We start from the raw sequence: 22,845 nt of genomic DNA, 5'->3' as shown, positions 1-22,845 counted from the left end.
CCACCAGTCTATGGGTTGTGTCAGGTACTGCAGCTCAACCGCAATCATGACCTCATTAAGACCTCCACTAGAGGAGAACTGGCTAAATCTACCCATTTTGGTGGGTTCACCTAACCCACCTAAAACTAATCCAATTTCCCAGACTCTCCTGCGCAGCAGACATCACAGAAGTTGAGGAATGGACAAGTTGGAGTGAAACGTGTTCTTCGGCTGGATCCCACAGACTGGCCGCAATGCAGAGGATGGGACTCCTTACATCACATATCACTATGAAGCTCGTAATCACGTCCTCGGCACTGTGGTCAGTCCCTAAAATCCAGCCGGGGCGCAATCCATTCCTCATGGGACGACCATGGTTGTGTGCCACTTGCCTCACTTTTCTATTTGTGGCTTAAGGTCTGAGGCTGGTGAATTAAGTTTTGCTTAAAAAAAAAAAAAAAAAAAAAATTGTGAAATTTATCACAAGCAGCCAGTCCATGGCTACAAAAATAGTGAAAGAGCCACGAATAAGAACAGGAGTAATGAAGAGAACCAGGATGTAACTGCTCTACTCAACCCCCGGAGCATTTGTTGAAGCTTCCTCATAACGGGAGGAAAAAGGCGCAGAAACATGAAGTGCAAGGACAAACTTTCCGGGGCTTAGTGTTACCTGTACTGATTCATCATGTTAGAAACAATAAGCAGAAAAGGTGTAGTAAAACTACAGAGGTTAGTATTACATATACCCCTCAATCTGGTCATCCACTCTTGCCCCAGCTGTGTATGCAGGGAGTGGGGGCAGATTAGAAGCATTTGCTATGCCAGTAGGTGTATTTTGCCTAATATTTAAAGGTAGCAACACTACCAATATTCTGCTTATTTGAGAGGATTGGTGGGGGTCTATTTGGACAATGTCCAAATATCATGTGTGAATGATGGCATAACTGGCATGACCAGCATTCCATTCCACTACAAGAACAATGCATCATTCTCATAGAAGTGAGCAGAGCGATAGTCAAGCATGTGTAATCAGTGACCATGCAAGTGGACTAAGGGACCCATCTAGATGCTGGATAAGTGTAGTTAGCCAGAAGTGGCTCAAGGTTACTGACTTAGCAAGGTGGGTTATAGAAAGCAGAGGGACACTCCATTTAAGCTCTCACGGGTATGTCAGCAGCCATGTCGTGGGTGGATATACAAGTACAGTAAAAATGCCATCCTAAAATCAACACTGTGTTATGGTAAAAATTTCAGCTAAATAAAACCAAAAGATATTATTTCTGCTGTTCCCTTCACACCCATAATATAGTATCCGTGTTGGGTACGGCATCAGGAATCCCCTATGATATAAAAGATATGCCCATGAGCACATTAAATCAGTAGGTTTCCATAACTTGCATGGGGAACGAGTTTGAATATTTGGTTCCCAAAGGAAATCTAATATCAAAATCAAGAACATATAAACCATGGACACCTACTAATAGATCCAGGCACTGTGACTGCTTATATTCTTATATTTGTTAGTCTTGGCCTCCTTCGAAAATCAACTTTTAAAGTTATCCTAATGAGCAAGAAGGGCTCTGGGCTGTAGCTTCACAGGCTATTACACTGTACAAAAGAACTTCCCTTTTCCACTGCGGAGATTACATCATTTTGTAGGTGGGGGAGTGAGAGTATAATAGTCTGTGCTACAGCCCAGAAGGCCTTTAGTAATACCCCCTCCCCCACAGCGACAGTGCCTGCATCTATAAGGCCCCTTCCCCACTTGCGAGTGTGATGCGATGAACTCGCATCACACTCGCAACGCAAGCTGCCGGGAACGCACGGCCTGAACGCTGCACCGCGGGAGTGAACTGACATGCTGAGTTCACTCCCGCGGTGCAGCGTTCAGGCCGTGCGTTCCCGGCAGCTTGCGTTGCGAGTGTGATGCGAGTTCATCGCATCACACTCGCAAGTGGGGAACGGGCCTTAGTGTCACTGGTTTATGCAGCTGGATTTTGATGTAAAACTTCCTTTAAACCATAGTTTAAAGTATTATTATTAAAGTAGTGTAAAGTTGTTGCTTTTGTGTGTAACCAAGCATAAGAGAACCTTTCTCCAACAACTCCAAACTCCTAGAATCCTTTACTAGGGGGTTGCTCCAATTGAGGTGCAGTTGTAAGATTTTCTCCGGTTCCCATGTTTCTGAAACAATTAGTGCCAATTTTGGAACCCAATTTAATAATTAGACTCAGACCCATAAGACAAGTGGTGCTAGGCAGGAGCCTGGCACTGTCCAAACAACAGTAGTTGCTAACTCAGCACATAGGTTTTGGCACCCAATTGCTGAATAGAAGTTCCATCACAAACTTGTCCGGCGCTAGTGACAGGAAGAGCACCAATTAATGGATGCAAAGAGTTGGAGAAGTGGTACTAGGTTCCATTTCATTAATAAATCAACACAAAAATTAGATGTGAGAAATAATAATTGTGCTTTGTGTAAAACCAGTGCAATAAACCATGCAGGTGGCAAACCATAGACAATAAAGAACTCCATTTCCTATTGACTTCACATACTGAATCAATAAAAATCCAAACAGAGCAGTGTATAATGAGAGAATAATGGACACAAAGGTGGATGTATATACCGGTATATTGCATGCCGGGTAATACTCCTGCTTTCTGTTCCATGTGTATACACTGCATTCACTTTGGAAAATATGAGTGTATGAGAAGATCCTGTTTTAGGGACTTAAAGGAACACTAAACCTGGTAAACAAGAAATATATGGGACCCCAATACAAATCGGGGTAGGTGTGTGTAGGCGGGGTGGTAAGCGGGTTCCAGCCAGGAGATAGTATTCTTTATTTCAATTACATGTAAAAGGGGAACTCAATATTTTCTGTGTTTACTGTTCCTGTATAACGTTCCACTCCATTTGTGCCTTAAGAAACCAGTATAACTATAACCTATGAATTTCCAGTGTAATCATTAGATAATATTAATAAGTTTCATTTTTGATCATATCAGTAGATCTATTACGGGTTTCTTGAGTACTTTAATGTAAGTTGTATTAGTGTTGTGACTAGACGGCTATAAAGTCAAGTGCTAAAAGAAATAGTCGTACCACAAGAGAAATCTTGCTTGCAATTAATTTCCAAAAGCATAATGTAATCTACAGAGCCAGTGATGTTAGTGAGAATGTTACCATACACATGTCAGACACTGTTCACACCAGTTTTGAGCCCTGCACTTACATACAGAAAAAAAAAAAAAAAAAAGTATCTTTAATCTTTTTGGCCTCCAATTGGTCTATACAAAAGATGATAAGCCCCTGTACACATCTTTGTGTAATGGTAGGGGACATATCTGTACAGTATTACGTCTCTTCAGTGGCAAACATCCGACTTCTAAGTCAGCCACCATTCCTAACATTTAAATCCGGCAGAAGACTAAACTCTGATGTGAACAGCGCCTTAACTGTAATGTGTTTTTAGTAAAAAGGGTTTTCCCCAATATTGCAATGTGTCATTGGCAGCATAGGTGACAAGTGCCTGCTCGGTAGGGGTCCCACATATTGAGAAGGGGAGTCCAGTGTTACCCAAGTGAATGGCATTAGTGATCAAGTGTGTGCATTTCTTGCTCCAGTTAAGTGTAAGGAACCACCAAATGGAAATATCCGAGTCATCTCCACTTGGGGGGGGTGGGGGTGGGGGGCGCCTGGGGAAAGGACACCGAAATGTATTGCGAAAATAAAGAATCCTTGGTTCCTCAAGTTCCGGTATATTTGGTGTGTGCCGGATTTCTATTCCATGTCTCACTACCACTGAGCAATGTGGCAACATAGGCCTAAGGGGTCCCTGTATAACACCACCACCCTTGAAGACTATATAGTATATCCCATCATTAGAGTTGAGCCAAATGTGTAGCATTGTTTATTTATATACATAACCATTGTTCAGGGCCCCCTCTCCCCGTTTTGACTTTCTACATTTAGAGTTGAGCCATTTCCGGAGGGACAGCAGAGAGTTCGTGCACACATGAATCATGCTCCATTCACAGAGTAATCTGGACGTCTGCTCTCATGATATGCGAGTTCCCCGTGTTTTAGGCACTTATCTATCCTTATTGTATTGCAAACAAGATTTCTCCATTTTGTGGTCCGGAGTAGTTTGTCATTTAGAAATTTACAGAAGAGAAGCAAAAGCAAGTGGTAAAGAGTGCAGCCAGGAATTCCTTTTTTTGGAAGAAATTCCCTTGTATCATTCACAATGCTGAAGTGAGGGAGGTAGATGTGGCTGCCTCGCTGTGCGAAAAGCAGAATCTGTAGTGAGCGTGACGGAAATTACCCACAGACACAAGAAGGCTACAAGCACCAGGAATAAAAGAATGCACTACAAACATTAGCATTTATTCAAATCCAACTTTTAGCAAATGACAAAATAAAAAAAAAGGTGTTGTCTGTTGCCTGGCGCAGTTACAGGACAGTACCAGGCTGCTGGCACTCATGCAGAGATAGAAAACAAACCTGGAAATACACAAACTGGATATCCATCGTCATTTACCATTCTCTAGTGTAAGGAGATGAAAAAGTCCGTACAGAAAACTTTTGCTGGGGGAAGTTGGATTAATTGCAGGTTTCGGAGACAGCTAACAATTGGTTCACATTTTTTTTTTTTTAACAAAATGAGTAAAACGAATCATGCGGTTAGTGAACGTTGCGTTCAACCACTAATGAAATATCACGGCTCACTTCTCATTTAACCCTTCTGCTTCCAGAGAGGTCTATAAAGCGGTATGCTAACGTGACCCCCCCACCCACCCCCCTTACCGGCAATTTAAAGGTAAACGCTTGAAAGTGCATACAGACAGAAACGTACGATATTAAGACAAAGAACAGAAACAATATTTAAAAAACAAAATAACTGTATGGTCCTATGAGCGTGGTCCCAAATTTGAACTGAGTCTATGACAAACACCAGAAACTCTCCACGAGCTTCTTTTAGTTATGCCTTAGAATACGTACAGACAAGTTCTTTAGATTTCTTCAAAAAAATGCTCCTGATCATCCACAAATGGTGCTTGTTTAGGTTAATATTTCTGACACATGAGCGCGTTGAATTTACTTGTTATCCAAGCGTAGCAGCTGCTCCTTACCATTTATTGTTAGGGACTTTAACTGACCGTCTTCTTCGACTTCAACGCGTTCCTGGCCATTCTCAACAATCCTGCAAGACAGAAGCCGGGAGATTGGTATATATGCACCAAAATATCACATTTTTCTGATGTCAAGGGCAAGTTTTACTAGACGGATGTTGAATAGCAATAGTAAAAATACCGTATATACTCGAGTATAAGCCGATCCGAGTATAAGCCGAGACCCCTAATTTCAACACAAAAAACTGGGAAAACCTATTGACTCGAGTCTCAGACAGAAGAGGACCTACGGGTCACGTCAGAAAGGTGAGTTTTGTCTATTTTTTTTAGTTGACTCGAGTATAAGCCGAGTTAGGGTTTTTGAGCACAACTTTTGTGCTGAAAAACTAGGCTTATACTCGAGTATATAAGGTACATGCTATGCTATTACTCTAGAGCAGTGATGGCAAACCTTTTAGAGACCGAGTGCCCAAACTACAACAAAGACCCGCTTATTTATCGCAAAGTGCCAACACAGAAATGTAATTTGTGATTTATACTCCCTTCTCTGTCAAAGTTTTCATTGATACCAGCGCCCAGAGGACACCAATAAAGCAGAAAATAGTCCCAAGTAGAGCTGTCAATTTAAAATACCTCTGTGCACAGCAAGTCCTGGGCTGTCTGGGACTGCAGGAAGATACCTGGAGTCATCTCTGGTGATGGCCTGAGTGCCCACAGAAAGGGCTCTGAGTGCCACTGGTTAGCCATCACAGCTCTAGAGTTTAGCGTGTGTTATGTTCTGAGCAGCTTCTAAGATCCTCTAGCATTCATAACCAGGCCAACAGCTAGTTTTGGGCCATGTGCATAGAACAAAAAGGATGAAAGATTGCAGCCCACTGTGGTCATGTGACGCACTCACCACTCCCATATCTAGAGGAAAGGAGCCACATCACAAAATTTAGAGCAGGTCCTATTCCTGCTCCTTACCTCACGCTGCATGCCCAATAGACCTCAATGGTGGCCGTGTACATGTAGCCTTACACATATGGCCATTCAAATGCAGAGGGAATGTAGCAAATATAAGTCTGGTCTCTAGTAGACCAAGCGAGCGCAACATTAACTTTGATCTGTGTATTCAAGTGAAAAATAGATGCAGTGTACTCAGATCATCATATGGAAAATCTGCACAAAACCTGATGCAGTCACACAACTTATAAACTTTAGTAAAATAGCAACCAGCGCTTCATACTAAGCTTTGATTTTGTATTCCAAGACCCTCGTCCCAGGTTCCCCCATTGCTCTTAAAGGGCTTGTCCCAAGTTTTAAAAATTCTCTTATCCACAAGGTATTTAGTTGGGTTCCCAGTAGTACAACCCTCAATCAATCACAAGAAGGGGGGAGGGGGGCAGCCAAATCAAATTCTGAATGGAGAATCTAAGACTATTGAGACCTACAGTAATGAAGACTTAAAAATATTGTGATCTACTTCAATTTGGACCATCCCTCTGCCTTATGCAATCTCACACAGTGGGATACTGTATTTTGATGGTAGATTTCCCATGTCCTCACCAAGGATAAAGGTTTCCAGGAAAAAGCCTCAACAGGGGGTTTCCATGGTGAGGGAAAAACAAAACACCTAACACAGACACATACAAGATTCTTACAGATCTAGAAAACATTCAACAAGGATCTCCGTGTGTAATACTCAAACATACGGAGCCTGAAATCACAAACTGAGGATTTATTTTTTCACATTGTTAAAGGGATTGTCCTGTCAGAAGTAAAAAAAAAAAAATTGCAGAATATGATTGCCCTATGGAAAGATTTTATTATTATTGGGTCTCGTCATTAGTTTGTGAAGTTTCTTTTGACCACGCCTGCAGTTTTGCTTCCATAGATTTGTTGCCATATATGCCATCTGTGCAAAATCAAAAATGATTAGATCAGATCGTAGACCTCCGGTAACAGGAGAATAGCTGAATACGACCATTGCTGAACTTTTGCAACAGTAAAGACTGGAGGTTTGCTTTAGAGGCGTTCTGTCCATAAGTGTTTAATTATGTAGATTTGCAGAAGATTCCAGGTATGGACCCAGGAGACCTGTGTAACCACCATATCTGTGTGTATTAAGTAGTAGGACTTTGAAATGTGTACTTATAAAGGAGATGTCCCTGGAGCAGAACAGAAATGCGCGGCTGTGGATAGGGCCTAACTTGTTTGGTGGAAAAGCCCTTTTAATTTAGGTTTTCAGCTCCTCCAAATTGCTCTAAGCATGTGTGTCAGCCTGAAGAGCTTGCTTCTCTCTACTCAACTGCTCCATAGCCCCTCCCTTCTCCTCAGAGGCGGCTGTAAATCTCCAACCAAAATCCTGATAGGCTCCTACATGTAGCAGAGGGGAGGGGCTGTGGAGCAGCAGAGAGCAGAAAACTCTTCAGGCTGGAAGACCCGCCCACAGCAAAAGAGCTGGATTACTATGGCTTTATATGCTGACAGATTCTCTTTAAAAGGGAACATTGTCAATTGAGATTTGTGACACAAATGCACCCATAGGTACTTCTTGACTGGGGGGTTCAGTGTTCCACACAGGTCTATATCGCTTCTGCCCAGGGCTGCAATAGAAAACCTACACCTCGTAACAACCTAGGTCAGTTGTTTAGGTTAGATTGCATAGTACACCAAGACTGATAAAAGCACATGTTTCAAGGGTGTGTATCAGCTATATCAGATGTTTTACAAAGCGATTTGCCCTGGCTGCATTCACTCATGGGCAAGTGGGCTTGGAGTGCCAGAAACTGCAGAGCACAGCGCTTCATCAGATGAGATTATCCCCTAACCTTTGAACAGAGGTTGATGATCAAACTTTGTAACAAACCATTTAAGGACATATATGTTTAGCTTTAAAGAGTAACTGTAAAGTATTTATTTATTTTTCACAAATCAATAGTTTTTGGGATCTAAAACAAATTTGCCTATTATCATTATTTACCTATATTTCGTAGCTTCTTTGCTATCCCCCTCAGGGTACCTTATTGCTGCAATGGCTGCCTCCTCTCCATGTGCTGATAAGCCTTATGAATCCCTATGTTGTTTACACTTTGTTTCTGTCGGTTTCCTGGGAGGGGAGGAGCTGCTGCTCCCTGCTCACAGGGGAAGAGGTCATTTTTCAGTGAATGCAGCAGAGCTGGAAATGTGTAAAGCAATAAATTGAGATGTCTCCTGCACAGAATAGTGAGGTAAAAGATCTCCCTGTTCCCCCATCAATCACTCCATCCCAGTCCAATTCTTCAGAAGTTTCTCTGTCTCTGCTCACTTTCCCCCACCTTGTCCTCGGCACTATTAGCTCTTTCCAGATAAGCTACTAATCCTCAGTGCTCACATCACAGGCTATAGACTGCATGTAACTGCTCCTCCATGTGATGGGAGCTGCCAGGCTGTCACCATATACAACCTGTATGTGCACTGCGCAGTGGATTTACTTGTGGGAAACTATATGGATTTAATGCGAAATTACACAAGGCATCATGGGATCTGTGGGCAAGCTAACTGGCCTCAGCCTGAGGGCAAAGACTGACAGACATTAGTCTCCACCTACTTCCCCCTCTGGTGAGGAATATTATTGGCAAACACTATCAGAACAGAAAATGCCAGAACTTTGGGAGAAAAAAAAAAAAAAAGGGAAAAAGGGTGAGCAGCACAAAGTAGGCCACGTTCTGTTTTCAAAGGGGGAATCACATATAGTAATTTGGTAAAATCACTACAGCTTTACAGTTATGCTTTAAGTCGCCACATGCCTATAAGGCAGTCTTAACTGGCAAACTTTCCATAAGGAGAGGTCTAACTTCCTAACCCTAGTCAAAAGACTCTCAGACAAACCAGTCATCTACGCGAAACAGCGCTATCTACAGTTGGGAATGTTTCTTCTGGAATAGATGAATTGGTTTGGCTTAATCTCACATCATGCTATTAGACGTCCTGTAAGTCATGCTTGGTGTTAAGGGGGCTGCCTCTCAAGGTAGCAAAAGGAGGCATCGTTTTCCATTTTCCACCTTGGAAAACGTATTGTTTAGTTGTGGTGTTGAAATAAAAATGACAAAATATATTTTGTAAGTCGGTTTGATTAAAAACGCTTGCTTTTGTTTGTAGAATAGTGTGTGCACATACAATCTATAGGTGGTTGTTAGTCAAACCAACAGACTGCCAGAAGGCTCCTGCTCCAGTCCTTATCTCCACTCATCAGAGCAAACTTTAAAGAGGACTTGTCACCCATTAAAAGGCACTAGGACCTGCTTCTTAAAGTAACCAGCTCCTAGCAGTTCCGATAAAGCTAGCAGACACTGCCGCGCTCAATGCGGTCCGGCGTACTCATGAGCAGGCGGGATGGGGGCGGGACCAGGAGGCAGTGACTGCCACATGATGCCCAGGCCTTACCTTTGAGTACGGTCTGGCGTTCCTATAGTACTGCGCGGCAGTGTCTGCTAGCCATATCAGAGGGTTCCAATAAAGCTAGCAGTTTATCAGCGTTAAACATGGGGTAGCGCTAGGAGCTTTTTTTAATGGGTGACAGGTCCTCTTTAAAGCCAGCTCAACTGTGGCCCGGCCATAGATCAACTTACAGGGAATGAGTCAGCAGGAGACAAAAAAAAAAAAAAAAGGGAAAAGATCTAACTTACAATAGAAGAAGATTGGAGAAAAACAAACAAACAACACTTCCCTCACCACCGTCAACAGCTTAACTTAACCTCCCTGTACAATGACCTCTATATAGATAACACTGACCCATCATTACATCACTACTGACAATAGATGATGTCACAGCTTATCTCCTCCCCCTCCCTGTACAATATCATCTATATAGACAACACCGACCCATCATTACATCACTACTGACAATAGATGATGTCACAGCTCATCTCCTCCCCCTCCCTGTACAATGACCTCTATAGAGATAACACTGACCCATCATTACATCACTACTGACAATAGATGATGTCACAGCTTATATCCACCTCCCTGTACAATGACCTCTATATAGATAACACTGACCCATCATTACATCACTACTGACAATAGATGATGTCACAGTGCACACCTAGACAAATCTCCCATAGGACCAGCCCTCCAGCCTAGTGAAGTCTAGGGCTGAACATTCATTGAGCAAACAGCTCCATCTCAGAGTCTGGGACTGAACAGGGTCATGTTAAAGAGAATGTTCCATCTCAGTTATATTGTCCAGAAAAACAACGTTTGAGTCCGCATCCAAATGGTCTAAATCAGGGCATGCTTACATTGTGGTGGATGCCCGCAACTGAAAGATCCCAGTTGCATGGGTCCAAGAAGATGCAATTAAGGAAGAAGCCCCAGCACTCTGTTGTAATCCAGTAAATGAAGCATTCTTTGTTCGGACAACGTTTCCACACTCGACCTTTGTCAAGCATTGCTCGACAAAGGCAGCGGCAAAACGTTGCATGTATTTCTGATGCTGCTGCTTCTTCCTCAATTCCATCTATGAGTTGTATAGGATCTATGAGGACTCGTTGAAACAGGCGTTTTTGAAGCTCATATGCTATCCGTTTTTTGCGGATGGCATACTGACCCGTTGATTTCTATGGGTCTGTTCACACTTTTTTTTTCTTTACAGATATGCAGACAGAGTACAAAAATTACGGCGTGCACTATTTTCTTGTCTCACATGCAAATCATGGACCTCCATAGAAGTCAATGGAACGGCCAAAAAAACCTCTCTCAATGATGAAGGCGTTTTGATCTAAGACAATTTTTCTGTGTTTTGTACAAAACACCAAACAGATCTATAGACATTCATAGGCAAATCTCAGACGTGTAGTTATATACGTAGTAATATAATAATGCCAGGGGGGAAAACCCCTGGTATAAGGAGTTATACCACAGACATGTCGGATGCAAAGGCACAAACTATCAGTAACGTATAAGCGACAGAGCACAAGCGTACCTCTTAGTTGTAACTTTCCTGCCATTGATCATTTTGGTCGAAGTTGATACAGATTTGAAGTTGCCCATTCCAGAACCACCAAATGATGAAGAGGAGAACGAAGTGAAACCACCATGTCCAAGGGAACCAAAAGATGAAGTAAAACCTGTGGAAGAATAAAGATGTTATATGTTTAACAAACTTTTAATAACTGCAGCATTTTCTCCATTTTGTTTAATTTCTTTTAAATACTTTAAATGGGTTGGCCACCAATACAAAACGTTACCAGAGTAAGTATAAAACCCCCATCTATTTAATACCTTTAGTGTAGTATCTATTTAATACCTTTAGTGTAGTATACAGGTTCAGCAGGTAACATGACCTCCAGATGCAAGACTCAGAATTTAGGTTGCATTTACATGGACGAATGCCTAATCTGGACGGGCATACAACAGGTATGCTGCTCACCCCTCCCCTCTCCATAGAGAATAATGCCGCTTGGCTGTTCTTATGGCCAAAGATAGAGCCTGCTGTTCCTTTGTTTTCAGCCACGGTATGGTGCGCACTCGTTGTGCTCACTGTACCAAGCCGGGACACCAAAGCCCCCTATGGGGTACGTATATATGTAGCTCATACAATCATGTGAATACACCCTTAATGTTATGTCCTGCTGACTTCCAGTGGACGGCAGAGGCGTGCAGCAATTACTGTAAGCACGCCCCTACAACCACCGAAATGAAACATGGGATATCCCCAGTTCTGCTAATCAAAAAAACATTGCAACTCTGAATGCCTGGAGAGCCACTATAAAATACTAAGGTGCATAGGGAAAAGGGTGTTACTAGGGACAAGTGACAGCCAAAATACAATTGCAGGCCTGTAAACATACAAAATGAAGGGAGAAGGGGGGAGAAGGAGGGAGAAAGCCACTGTATGCACCATGCAAAAGGGCAAGAAAATAAAAAAAATACCTGGATCGAAAGAAGAAAAGCTCGGACCAAAACTAGGAAAACCTCCAAAAGCTGAGAAGAAAGAGCCTTGAGGCCTACGATTTGGTCTATGGCCTCTTCTATTACCAAAGAAGTCATCAAACGGGTCCTCTACAAGGGAGATAAAAGTAAAATTAATAAGTAGTTAGTAAAAAATATTGTACACTCAGTATGAACAGCCTGGACGTACATTTCCTAACCTGTGTTTATAATAACCAAATTAAACCATATACAGTCTCTATAAAACACAAAAAGCACACAAACAGAAGATATACATAGATAGATAGGATGCTTGATAACTATGTCTTAAGTACAGAGCCTTAAAGATGACCTTTCCCATGCCTCACACATATGTTGATGCACCATAATGTAAAGGCTCCTACACAGATTATGGGGCACTTTGCACTTTTTTTATCTAACCCCCACGATTGCTGAGATATCAGTCCCAGTATCTGACCATTATAATCCTGTCTACTGTCAGAAGAGGAGCAGTGGCGTATGTGTTATGATAATCTTCAGTGTCAGAGAAGATCATAAGGCATGCCCTCTTCTCTATTGCTCCAGCTGCTTCTCTCTGATAATGAATAGGATTACAATGGTCAGATACTGGGTCTGATATCTCAGCAACCGTGAGGGCTATAAAAAAAAAAAAAAAAAAAATTAGCCCGGAATCAGTGATTGAGCCTCTACATTAAGATATGTCCATATTACAACACAGATCTGCTGTTCTCAATGTGTAGTGGTCAAACCAAATAAAGAGACCAAATTCTGCAGTAACCTGGTATGTCCAACCGGAGATATAGGGGTGCAAGCTTTTCAACTCCCACCAAGGAGATATTAAAGTTGTTTTCCCAAGAAAGAAAATTCGCAAAAATTTCAATCACCTAGTAATGTTAACATAATAAAGATCCGTTTAACCCTTTACTTCACAATTTTACTCAGCTTTATTGCTGTTTTAGCTCCGATCACACCCTAGGCTAGTCAGCGTAAAATTCCATGGTGTGGGCGGGGACTCTAAGCAGACACTTCATGATTCCAATAGTGCTGTGAGCTGACAATGTGGTCAAATTATTAGGGTACAGGTTTATATACACTTTCATCTGCCTTCTGAGCATTTTACTAGTATCTGAAACATAGAAAGGGTCGAGACAGATCAGAGTAGAGATTATGAGATCTATTAGATGCCTATTGCACATAATGACACGATCAGCTCTCGTACATCTCTGCTATTCCACAACACGCTAGGTCTGCCGTGCCTCGCAGATAAATAACTTGTCTGTAGCTTGTAGTACTTTTCATGCTGCTGCAGACAGGATGTCAATCTATGCGTCTGTGAGCTCCGCCCTGCACTGTAGGAGGGTGGGGCTAGAGCGCAGGAAGCAGAAAGAGAAGCTCCGTGAAGTCTCAGGCAAGATGGCTGCCGACCCCAAAGTCAGACGTTACAGGGTCGTCTAGGGGCAACTGAAATTGTGTACACCGGAACTGATTGAGGCAGGTAGGACTTATAGCTGTGAAATGCTGTATTTTTGTTAATTAATATTAAATTAGAGAATTAGTTATTTTGTTATTACATTTAAGACATTTGCCTTCATGGGAATACCCCTTTAAGAACAAATGCTATGCAAAGGACATCAACATTTTTGGTCCACAAAACTGTTTAAGGCCACATGCAGACATATTTGTTAATACAGGATGTGATATGCCACCAAGACATGGAAGCTTGTAATGGAAATATTATGAAAAAATATAATGATTGAAGCATAAAATTCAGCCCTCTGCTGGTCTTTCTAAAACCACAAGTTCTGTACATTTACCATCACAAAAGAATGCCAAATGTATACTTTACCAAAAAAGTCAAATGAAAATGGATCTCTTCCTCCAAAGAATTCCCTGAAGACATCATCTGGGCTCCTGAATGTGAAGCCAAACTCAAATGGATGGTCATAGTGACTTCCACCTAAAGGGAAAATTTACATTGTAAATTGAAGTAGAAAAAAAGCCCTTGCCAACAAGTTTCTTCATACAGGTCATTAAAAACATAGTAAAGATGGACACAGCACTTACCACCACCTCCACCACCTGCTAAGCCTTCTTTGCCAAATTTGTCATAGATATCCCTTTTCTTGGCTTAAAAAAAGAAACAAAAAGGACAATATTAACTCTCTAGAAGGTAAAGGACTATGTACAGATGGTAGCAGAAGAGGCTGGACTATGTGGTAGAGCAGTTCTGACTCTGCCCCTTCAGTTACTGATGGCAGATTATCCTCCCATTGGCAGATTATATTTATAAAGAATGCAGTTAGACCCAAATGTTTGCAGACCTTAAAAAAAAATAAAAAATAAAATACTTACCATCTGATAAGACCTCATAAGCTTCTGCAACTTCTTTAAACTTCCTTTCGGCTTCATCTTTATTATCAGGATTTTTATCAGGATGCCACTTAAGAGCTAATCTCCGGTACCTACAAGGAACAAGGAAAAAACTTGTAAAAATTCATTACATTCACAAGGTCTTACGTGGCAATTTCCATATCTACAGCCAGCCATAAATCTCACACTAGACATGGTAGAGACTGCTCCAGATCATGGTAGAGACGCGTCCAGCTTGGATTCGGTTTGCACCAACAATACAGTGGGGGGGGGGGGGGGGGGGGGGGAGACTACTAATTGGCGCTCCAAAAGAGGGTGTAATTTAGTGAGAAAGTTTAGGGATAAAGATTAGCAAAATTGATCCAAATGGTCCACATTATACAAAAAAACGACAAGTCAATTTAAATGTGGAATAGAGTAAAGAGGTTTTCCTGGCTAAAAATAAGGGATGACCTATGCAGAAGTTATTTTTAGCTCAGTGGTGGGGGGGTCCAAAACGCCCAGTGCCCCCACAGATCAGCTGTTCTGCGCAGCTGATAACAGGGAATTGAACAGGAAGCAGACAGTGGAGTTCTCAGAGCCGTCTGCTTCCTGCTGCATTCTCTGTGGATGCTGAGAACAGCTGATCTGTGGGGCACTAGGTGTTGTATCCAATATTTTAGCCCAGATGTCCCATTTGAACGAAATAAAGCCCTACTTACGCTTTCTTAATATCCTCTGGAGTGGAATTCCTCTGCACTCCCAGCACTTGGTAATAATCAACCATGATTTACACAGACAACTGTAAAAAAAAAAAAAAACACACAAAAGTTAACACAAAACTAGAACTATGGACCAGGAAGAAAAATCACAATGCAAATATCAGAATGCATGAATATCATATTCAGGATTTGGCTGATCATCCAAAATGTAAAACAGTATGCAGAAACACAAATGGAAAGCGATGGGAGGTGCACAGGGGAACAACAAACCCCGTCAGCTGATTCCTACTTGCCAGACACTAGGAACGGTATATTTAGAAACCCTCGCTCACAGCAGCGCTGCAGGGTTCATGAAGTCACCCTGTGACCGGCTGCATGTGATGTGAGCCAATCCATCAGGCAACACACACAGGTACAAACACAAGTACAATTATCCACCAAAAGGAACCAACTAAACAAAAGATTAAGGGGCAACTCCCGGCACGTGTATAGACCCTAAAAGAAGCGGCTGAGCGCATGCTCATCCGGCCACTCCATTAATTAGCGAGAACAGGACCCTTATACTTATGAACTGTGGGGGAGGTCACAGCATTCAGTACCCCACCAGATTGTTCTCCCCTACCCCATGGATAGGAAACAACAATGAAACTTGGAACTACCCCTTTTAACACCAGACACCTGCTGCACACAGACTTGGCAAATTTTGGTTGCATACCTACTCTTGGGCCCCATCCACTTGTCAAACAACGCAAAGGCAAAAAGATGTCCAACGAGAGGAGGATGACTACCTGTACATCAAATAATACCCAGCTCTTTAATCATATTTTTACCAAAAATTGTCATTTAGTATAGCTATGGAATGTAGTTTGACACCTACTCATAATTCCATCCCTGTAGTAGGCCATCATTATAGTCGGACTATAAAACGCACTTTAAGCAAAAAAAAAAAAAAAATCTTATCGCCAGGAGGATGCAGCACTGCCAGACCCTCCATACCGCTGTAATGGAGATCGGGTGAGGCACCGGCATAGCACTTCACACAATCTCTAAGAGCAGAGCTTCTTCACTGCTCTGTCCCTCTCCTAGCCGTGTCCAGAATAACAGGACCTGGAATGACTGACTGGATGGATATAGCTGTGTGGTGTGTGTAAATGAAGGGATGACCAACAGGGATATTTTAATTGGTGTAAAATATATATATTTTTGTAAGACCAAAACTGGGGTGCGGCTTATGGCAAGGAGCGTCCTATAGTCAGAAAATTATGGCAATCTAAATTTTAGGGGATAGGTACAAAGTTTATAAGAGAACTAAAGTTTGTGTTTTCATTTTAAAGAGCAACTACCTTGTGCTACAGATTGTTGTAAATGTAAATGCAATTGTTGCATGTAATAAAAAAAAGTGCTTTCTCTTCCGCTCATATTGGTAAAACAAAAAAGAAGATACAAGCAGCAGTATCGGGCATCAGTACACAAATGCCCTTCCCTCCCAACTCACTTCGGACTAGGACCAAATATTCATTGGGCATCAATAGAAAATTATGCAAATTCCTAAAAAATTTTTATAACGCAACGCACTGAAAACCCTCCAGAGAACAAAGTTGGAACTGAAATGTTATAAAAGGCCTTTAAAAAAAAAAAAATGTCAGTTAAAACATGTGTCTACAAGTGACAGAACTGTGTCATACCAGCCTCATACAGATGAGACAGGGAAGATGTGCCAGCCACCCTCGCACCTCTGGAGGGGATACCCACCGGGCCTCAGCTGCTGACTAAGGTAAGTATTACACAACACATGCTGTCTGAGCCTGCTGGGAAGCCGTGCTCTAAAAAACCCTATCCTTATTGTGAAATAAACATGATGTGATCAAAATCTACAAAAGGCAAAACGACAACTGCCCAAATCCTTGCAGTGCACTCGCCGCACTTCACCAGGGATGTGTATGGAAAGTTGAAGGTCATGTTATGAGAATTCCAGCTCTTCCAGCACCCCCACACTTGCTATTTATATAGACCTCGGCTCTTCAGAGAAGTGATAGCAAAAAGCAGCGCCTGTTTATGAAGAGATTTCCTCTCACATCACAGGACGATTCAATAACAATTTCTACTTAGGGAGAGAAATGTTCACGTTTAAACATAGGAACATCTTGCACCCACAGGAAACTGAAATGTTCCTTAAAGAATCCTGTAGGGCAGTGGTGGCGAACCTATGGCACGGGTGACAGCTGTGGCACTCAGAGCCCTCTATATGGGCACCCCTGCCATCACCCCAGGGCAGGGTTCGCCAGACAGGACTCAAGGCCTCTTGCAGTCCCAGGCAGCCCAGGACCCTAGAAGGAAACTACAATGATAATCAAAACTTCTTCTCCTTCTTTCTACTGTATTGGTGTCCTCAGGTGCCTATACAATTTAAACCTCTGGAAGTTTAGGGAGTAATAAGTTACTGCTTAAATTGTCGCATTGGCACATTGTGAAAAATATGCGGGTTTTGGTTGTAGTTTGGGCACTCGGTGTCTAAAAGGTTTGCAATCACTGCTGTAGGGATTTACCAGGATAAGAAGTTGAGGGAATTGTGTGGTCAAGCCATTGGCACCCCTGCCCTCAGGCCAGCACCTATAAAGTGCTCATATCAGCCCCTCGGCCTGCGTGTAGGACACCTGTGGAGGTCCTTGCAGTCTAGTCCTTGAAACTAAAAGAATATAAAGCTGCCATATCAAGACAGAGCGCTTCCAACCTTAACAGTCCCTGCAAGACCAAGTACACCACTATAGAAGAGACCAGTGACAACATCTAGAAGACCTATAAATACCCAATCACTAAGCATCTTGTAACCCAATACACTTTCCTATGGAGAACATTTTTTATGTTAAACATATACCATGGCATAAGTCGATGTCTGCGTTTGTTGTGCATGTGTAAGCTTATGCTAACCTTTGCCGTCTGTTGTTATGCCCCGTCTCCAGTCAGCGCCTCCGTTTGTATACAGAGGCCAGGCATGGCGACCCAACCACTACCATGCCGGACTCTGCATTAGATTCAATGCTGTAGCCAGCAGTCAGTAGTGGGGTCAGCAGCCCCGACCTCTAAACAAGCAGGGGCACAGCACTGACAGGAGATGCCGGTTATAGGTTTATCATTAACACAGACAACAACCCCTTGCCTCAAGCAACTGGTTCTCTGTAACAATGCAGAATTCCTGTAAGAAGCCGTCACCTGGTTTTCCCTTCACTACCAGCCCCTTCAGGCAAGGCAGGATTTCCCTTATTAATGTCAAAGCTCCCACATTTACCTTTAAAAAAAAAATCCCCTTAATGTTAGGCAAATACGACTCTACTCCCCATATTTGCACATTAGAGAAGTCAAGCTTAGTGGTTGCAGGGGGAGTGTAACTCCATCTATTATAGACCTAGAAACATTCTGGATCTCATTTGTCAGATTATATCAGGCTTGTGGTTCTATGAGCTACAGAACTGGACAAACAGGCAGCTAAAAAATAGGCGGGAACTGGATCTTTATCTACAGTCTGCATTCCCAACTATATCTTTAGCTGCCTGTAACTCTGGTTCTGTACCAAAGCCATAATAAGCCTAATGTGATCTGAAAGAAAAGATTCCTATATTCAATATAAACACCAGCAGCCAATTTGTAGGCGCTATAAAACAAAACATAGGGGCTTCTGAAAAGACACTGCCCCTGCAACCACTAAACTTCACCCATCTCACGTGGAAAACGGTCTGAGAAGAGTCTTGACTTTGGGGGAGATTTTCTATAGGTAAACAGATGAGATTTCACACAAAAGCCCGAGCTGCTCACAATGAATGAGGTAACAATCACAGGCATTTACTGCTGCGACATCTCTTCTCTTACACACGCCTAAAGACAAAGAGGTTAGTGGCACCACAGTGATAAATGGAGGTCCCAAGCACTCGGATCCTCTCTGATCAGACACTTCTGTCCCTGGGCGCGTGCATATAACACACACCCCGAGTAAACCCTTCAAGCCTGCAGTAACACATAATTTGTGTTCTGACCTTATATTTTCCGTTTATACATACTGGGGGCCATACTAAAGACACAGATCTTTATGTATTTTCTGTATAGGCTATAAAGCAGCAGACCTGCAACAAAGCTGTAATAAAAAAAAAAAAAAAAAAATACATTCATTCAATTCCCACTCCTGTGTGATATTATTACAGTAGCTATAAAGTCATGGCATACAGCCCCCTCCCCAGAGACCAGGAAGCAACAGGGGAGCTGCCTACAAGGTCTGATGTGCACAGAGCTTTATCTATGCCTCCGAGCATACAATAATATCATAAAATAACCGGCCATGTAAAGGTAATGTAATGGAAATTCAGACAAGACTGCGTGCAAGGTTGGAGTCTCCCTAATCGTTCAGTGACTCCATATCCGGTTGAAATATTTGTAAGGACACTGCAAGTTTACAGAGGTAGAAACATTAAATATATCCCAAGTTGTGTAACTGGTTTAAAAGCGACACTTTTGTCATGATGAGGTCATTTACCAAGACAATGAAGCAGTAAGCCTTTAAGTCTTCTCAGCGTCGGCAATGTAATGGTTTTTACTATTCTAGGTGTGGCGTGATTTCAGGTTTCCACTTACAAAAGATGTCTGCTGTTCCTCAAAGACGACACCAGGGACTTTAAGATTCAGGGTAAAAAAAAAAGTCACCTTATCCTCTAGGCATTGTAGAGAATGAGATACAAATCTTCAGATGCTTCAAGATACAGTCATGTCATCTTCATAAGGAACACAAACAGCTTTTAGTGGTTAAGGGCTTACAGCATTGAACGGGTCTGATGCAATAATGATCGACAATTTGTAATACTGATCCGGCTATACATTCAAGAGAATTGAAGGGATATTTCCTGAGGCATTTAAGGCACATTCACACCTATCAGAGAGGAGCCTGTGCAGCTCTCCATTCATTCCTGCAGGACTGGAGCTTTGTTTACTTGTCCACTGGAAGCTTCCATCAGAATTCACACACAAAATAGTTTTTGTTTGGTAAAATCACACACACTACAAATACCATGTTTCCCCAAAAGTAAGACAGCCTCTAATATTAATTTCTGCACTTTTTTATTATTATTTTCAGAGGATGTTTTATTTTTTTCCATGAACAAAAATTTACATTTATTGTTGAACAAAAATTCAATAATATAACCGTATGAATCCCATCAAAAAAGTCTGGTGACTTTTCATGTAAAACAATGGTACATTTAAAGGAAACCTACCACCACGGCTCTACCTATTAAAGGGAACCTGTCACCAGGACACCCATTTTTAGCACTACCCCAGTCCCCACAGAGCATAGTACATACACTGCCAAAGTGGTTTTGTATTAAAAATTGGTTTTACAGAAAAAAAGATATGTTATATTGTACCTTTCATGAGCATCTGCTGTGTGACTAGGCAGTTACCAAATGGGAGGAGCTGGAAAGGAGCAGTTCCCCCCTCCCATTAGGCAACTGCCTAGTCACAAAGCAGATGCTAATGAAAGGTACAATGTAACATATCTTTTCTGTTAAACCTATTTTGTATACAAAAACTCTTTGGCAGTGTATGTACTATGCTCTGTGGGGACTGGGGGAGTGCTAAAAATGGGTGTCCTGGTGACAGGTTCACTTTAAGGTAGATCCGGTGGCAGGTTCCTCTAATGTATACAAGTATAGCCTTTTTTAGGGCTAATTCTTTTGTGGCCCACAACTTTTATAAACTTTAAATTCCCCGACATGCAAATTTCCTTAAGAGGCTACTGGAGTGTGGAGTAGTCGGAGCTGAGGCTCCACGCCCCAGTAGCCTCTTGCATTCCACCTACCAATGCATCTTCAGCGCACAGAACCCAGCTTTGACGAGAGTGCGGAGCTCCTCATAGCTGTGTGCTTAAAATGCATTTGTAGGCGGAACGCAAGAAGCTACTGGGTCTTGGAGTACCCTCCGGCTACTCCACGGTCCAATAGCCTATTTAGGAAATTTGCACATTGGGGGAATTAAAATTTATAAAAGTTCCAGCCCTCAAATGAATTAGCCCTAAAAGGGGCTATACTACCATACATTAGGGCAGGGGTTCTCAACCTGTGGGTCGCGACCCCGGCAGGGGTCGAACGACCAAAATACAGGGGTCACCTAAAGCCATCGGAGCCTCGATTTTATCGCGTTTTGGGTGCAAATACAACATTCTTGTACATGGTTTGGGGTCACTGCAACATTGGGAACAGTATTGCGGGGTCACAGTATTAGAAAGGTTGAGAACCTTTTTTGCTGCGTTTTTTCGGGGCACATAGACCGAGTAAAAACATAAAAGTTTAAATGTTTTTCATTTTTAGTTTAATTTGGGGTTAAAAGTGGAAATTTTTTTTTGCCATTTATAGTGCATATTTTGTTGAGTTTTCAAATTAACTCCAAATGAACATTATTCCCTATTTTGTTTCGGTCGTTTTGATATATAATATGTATGGTCTCGGGCAAAAGGAGCAACTACGAATTTTTTTGTAATGTAGCAGGGGATTTTTTTTATTATATGGGAAAATTTTAATGTACTTTTATGAATATTCATATTTTGCATGCTTTTTTAACTTTATATGTAATATGAGGTCATAAAAGTTCCCGGATGTACAGATTCACTTATTTTTCTTTTAAAAGTTTTCCACTGTAACTGGGGCATCTATTAGCAGGCGGTCCAAGAGGAGTTGTCTATTATGTCACCAACTTCTCCAACATCCTTCTGACTCTCCCAGTGCTAAATTTCATGCAACTATTTCTATTAGAATCATAGTTCCCACTCTCTCATGTTTAGCAACACTTTCCTTCAATGAGCACTTCTTGTCCTGGTAGCGCATTTTCAACACAACAGTCAGTGAATATTACCCTATTAACTCTGTCACAACCTCTTGCAGTATTTAAAGGGGTATTCTCATCTGGGCATTCACTTTCAGTTTCATTAATCTGCCATGTATAAACATTTCTTCAATTAGATGTTATTAAAAAAATGTTCCTGTGTGAAGATAATTTCTCATAAATGTAGTCATATGGTCCCTTAGAAACAAGACTGTCTCCCTGGATACGGCCACCTCTGCTGGAGAGATTGCACAAAGAAACAAAAAGTTTCTGAATATTAAATGTCTGGGAGTTATTGCAGGTCCCACAGCCGTCCTGTGATAATGATTGCGGAATCCAGGTGCTCAGGCAGGACTCAATAGTGTATGTCTGGCCACCGCTGCCAGAGTGTGACGTGGTCGTATCCGAGGAAGCCATCTCGTTTCTAAGGGACAACATGACTACATTTATGAGAAATTATCTTCACACAGGAACATTTTTTTTAATAACATCCAATTGAAGAAATGTTTACATAAGGCAAATTAATTTAATTAAATGTGAATGCCCAGATGAGAATACCCCTTTAAATTATCTACTAAAAATAATGTACAGCAAGGAGGGATCTGTATTTTCAGGTGAGGCCTTATATTTCTAAGCCAAAAAAAAAAAATTGCAGTGGGTCTTATTTTTAGGGAGACAGGGTAGTAACAGCCAGACTGTCACGGGGATTGAATCCGGTGATGGATAAGGCATTCGTCTGAACATTTTTCTGTTCACTATCTTTGGTGTTGGTGTGTGTATGTGAATGGCCGTTTACATTCGTAGGTATTCATTCTGGATGGCTGGCATTACCCTGTACACAGATATTCGGAATTTATACTAACAGCACAGAGTGCAGCAAGTCCAA

At 41.9% G+C, this 22,845-nt stretch overlaps 1 protein-coding gene across 1 annotated transcript in view; it reads right to left on the bottom strand.

Moving 5' to 3' along the window:
• Positions 1-22,845, bottom strand: part of DNAJB6 (DnaJ heat shock protein family (Hsp40) member B6) — a 64,501-nt gene that overhangs the window by 27,209 nt on the left and 14,447 nt on the right. The window contains exons 2-8 of the mRNA XM_072153965.1: positions 15,102-15,181; positions 14,383-14,492; positions 14,095-14,157; positions 13,877-13,987; positions 12,013-12,141; positions 11,063-11,207; positions 5,116-5,186 (exon numbers count right to left, since the gene is read on the bottom strand). Of these exons, the coding sequence (XP_072010066.1) occupies positions 5,116-5,186; positions 11,063-11,207; positions 12,013-12,141; positions 13,877-13,987; positions 14,095-14,157; positions 14,383-14,492; positions 15,102-15,166 (694 nt within the window). The 5' untranslated portion in view covers positions 15,167-15,181. The remainder of the gene's footprint in view (positions 1-5,115; positions 5,187-11,062; positions 11,208-12,012; positions 12,142-13,876; positions 13,988-14,094; positions 14,158-14,382; positions 14,493-15,101; positions 15,182-22,845) is intronic.

This window comes from Engystomops pustulosus, chromosome 5 (genome assembly GCF_040894005.1).
Source record: "Engystomops pustulosus chromosome 5, aEngPut4.maternal, whole genome shotgun sequence".
Taxonomy (NCBI): domain Eukaryota; kingdom Metazoa; phylum Chordata; class Amphibia; order Anura; family Leptodactylidae; genus Engystomops; species Engystomops pustulosus.
The sequence above is the reverse complement of the archived record's forward strand: the minus strand, read 5'-3'. Positions and strand labels throughout refer to the sequence as shown.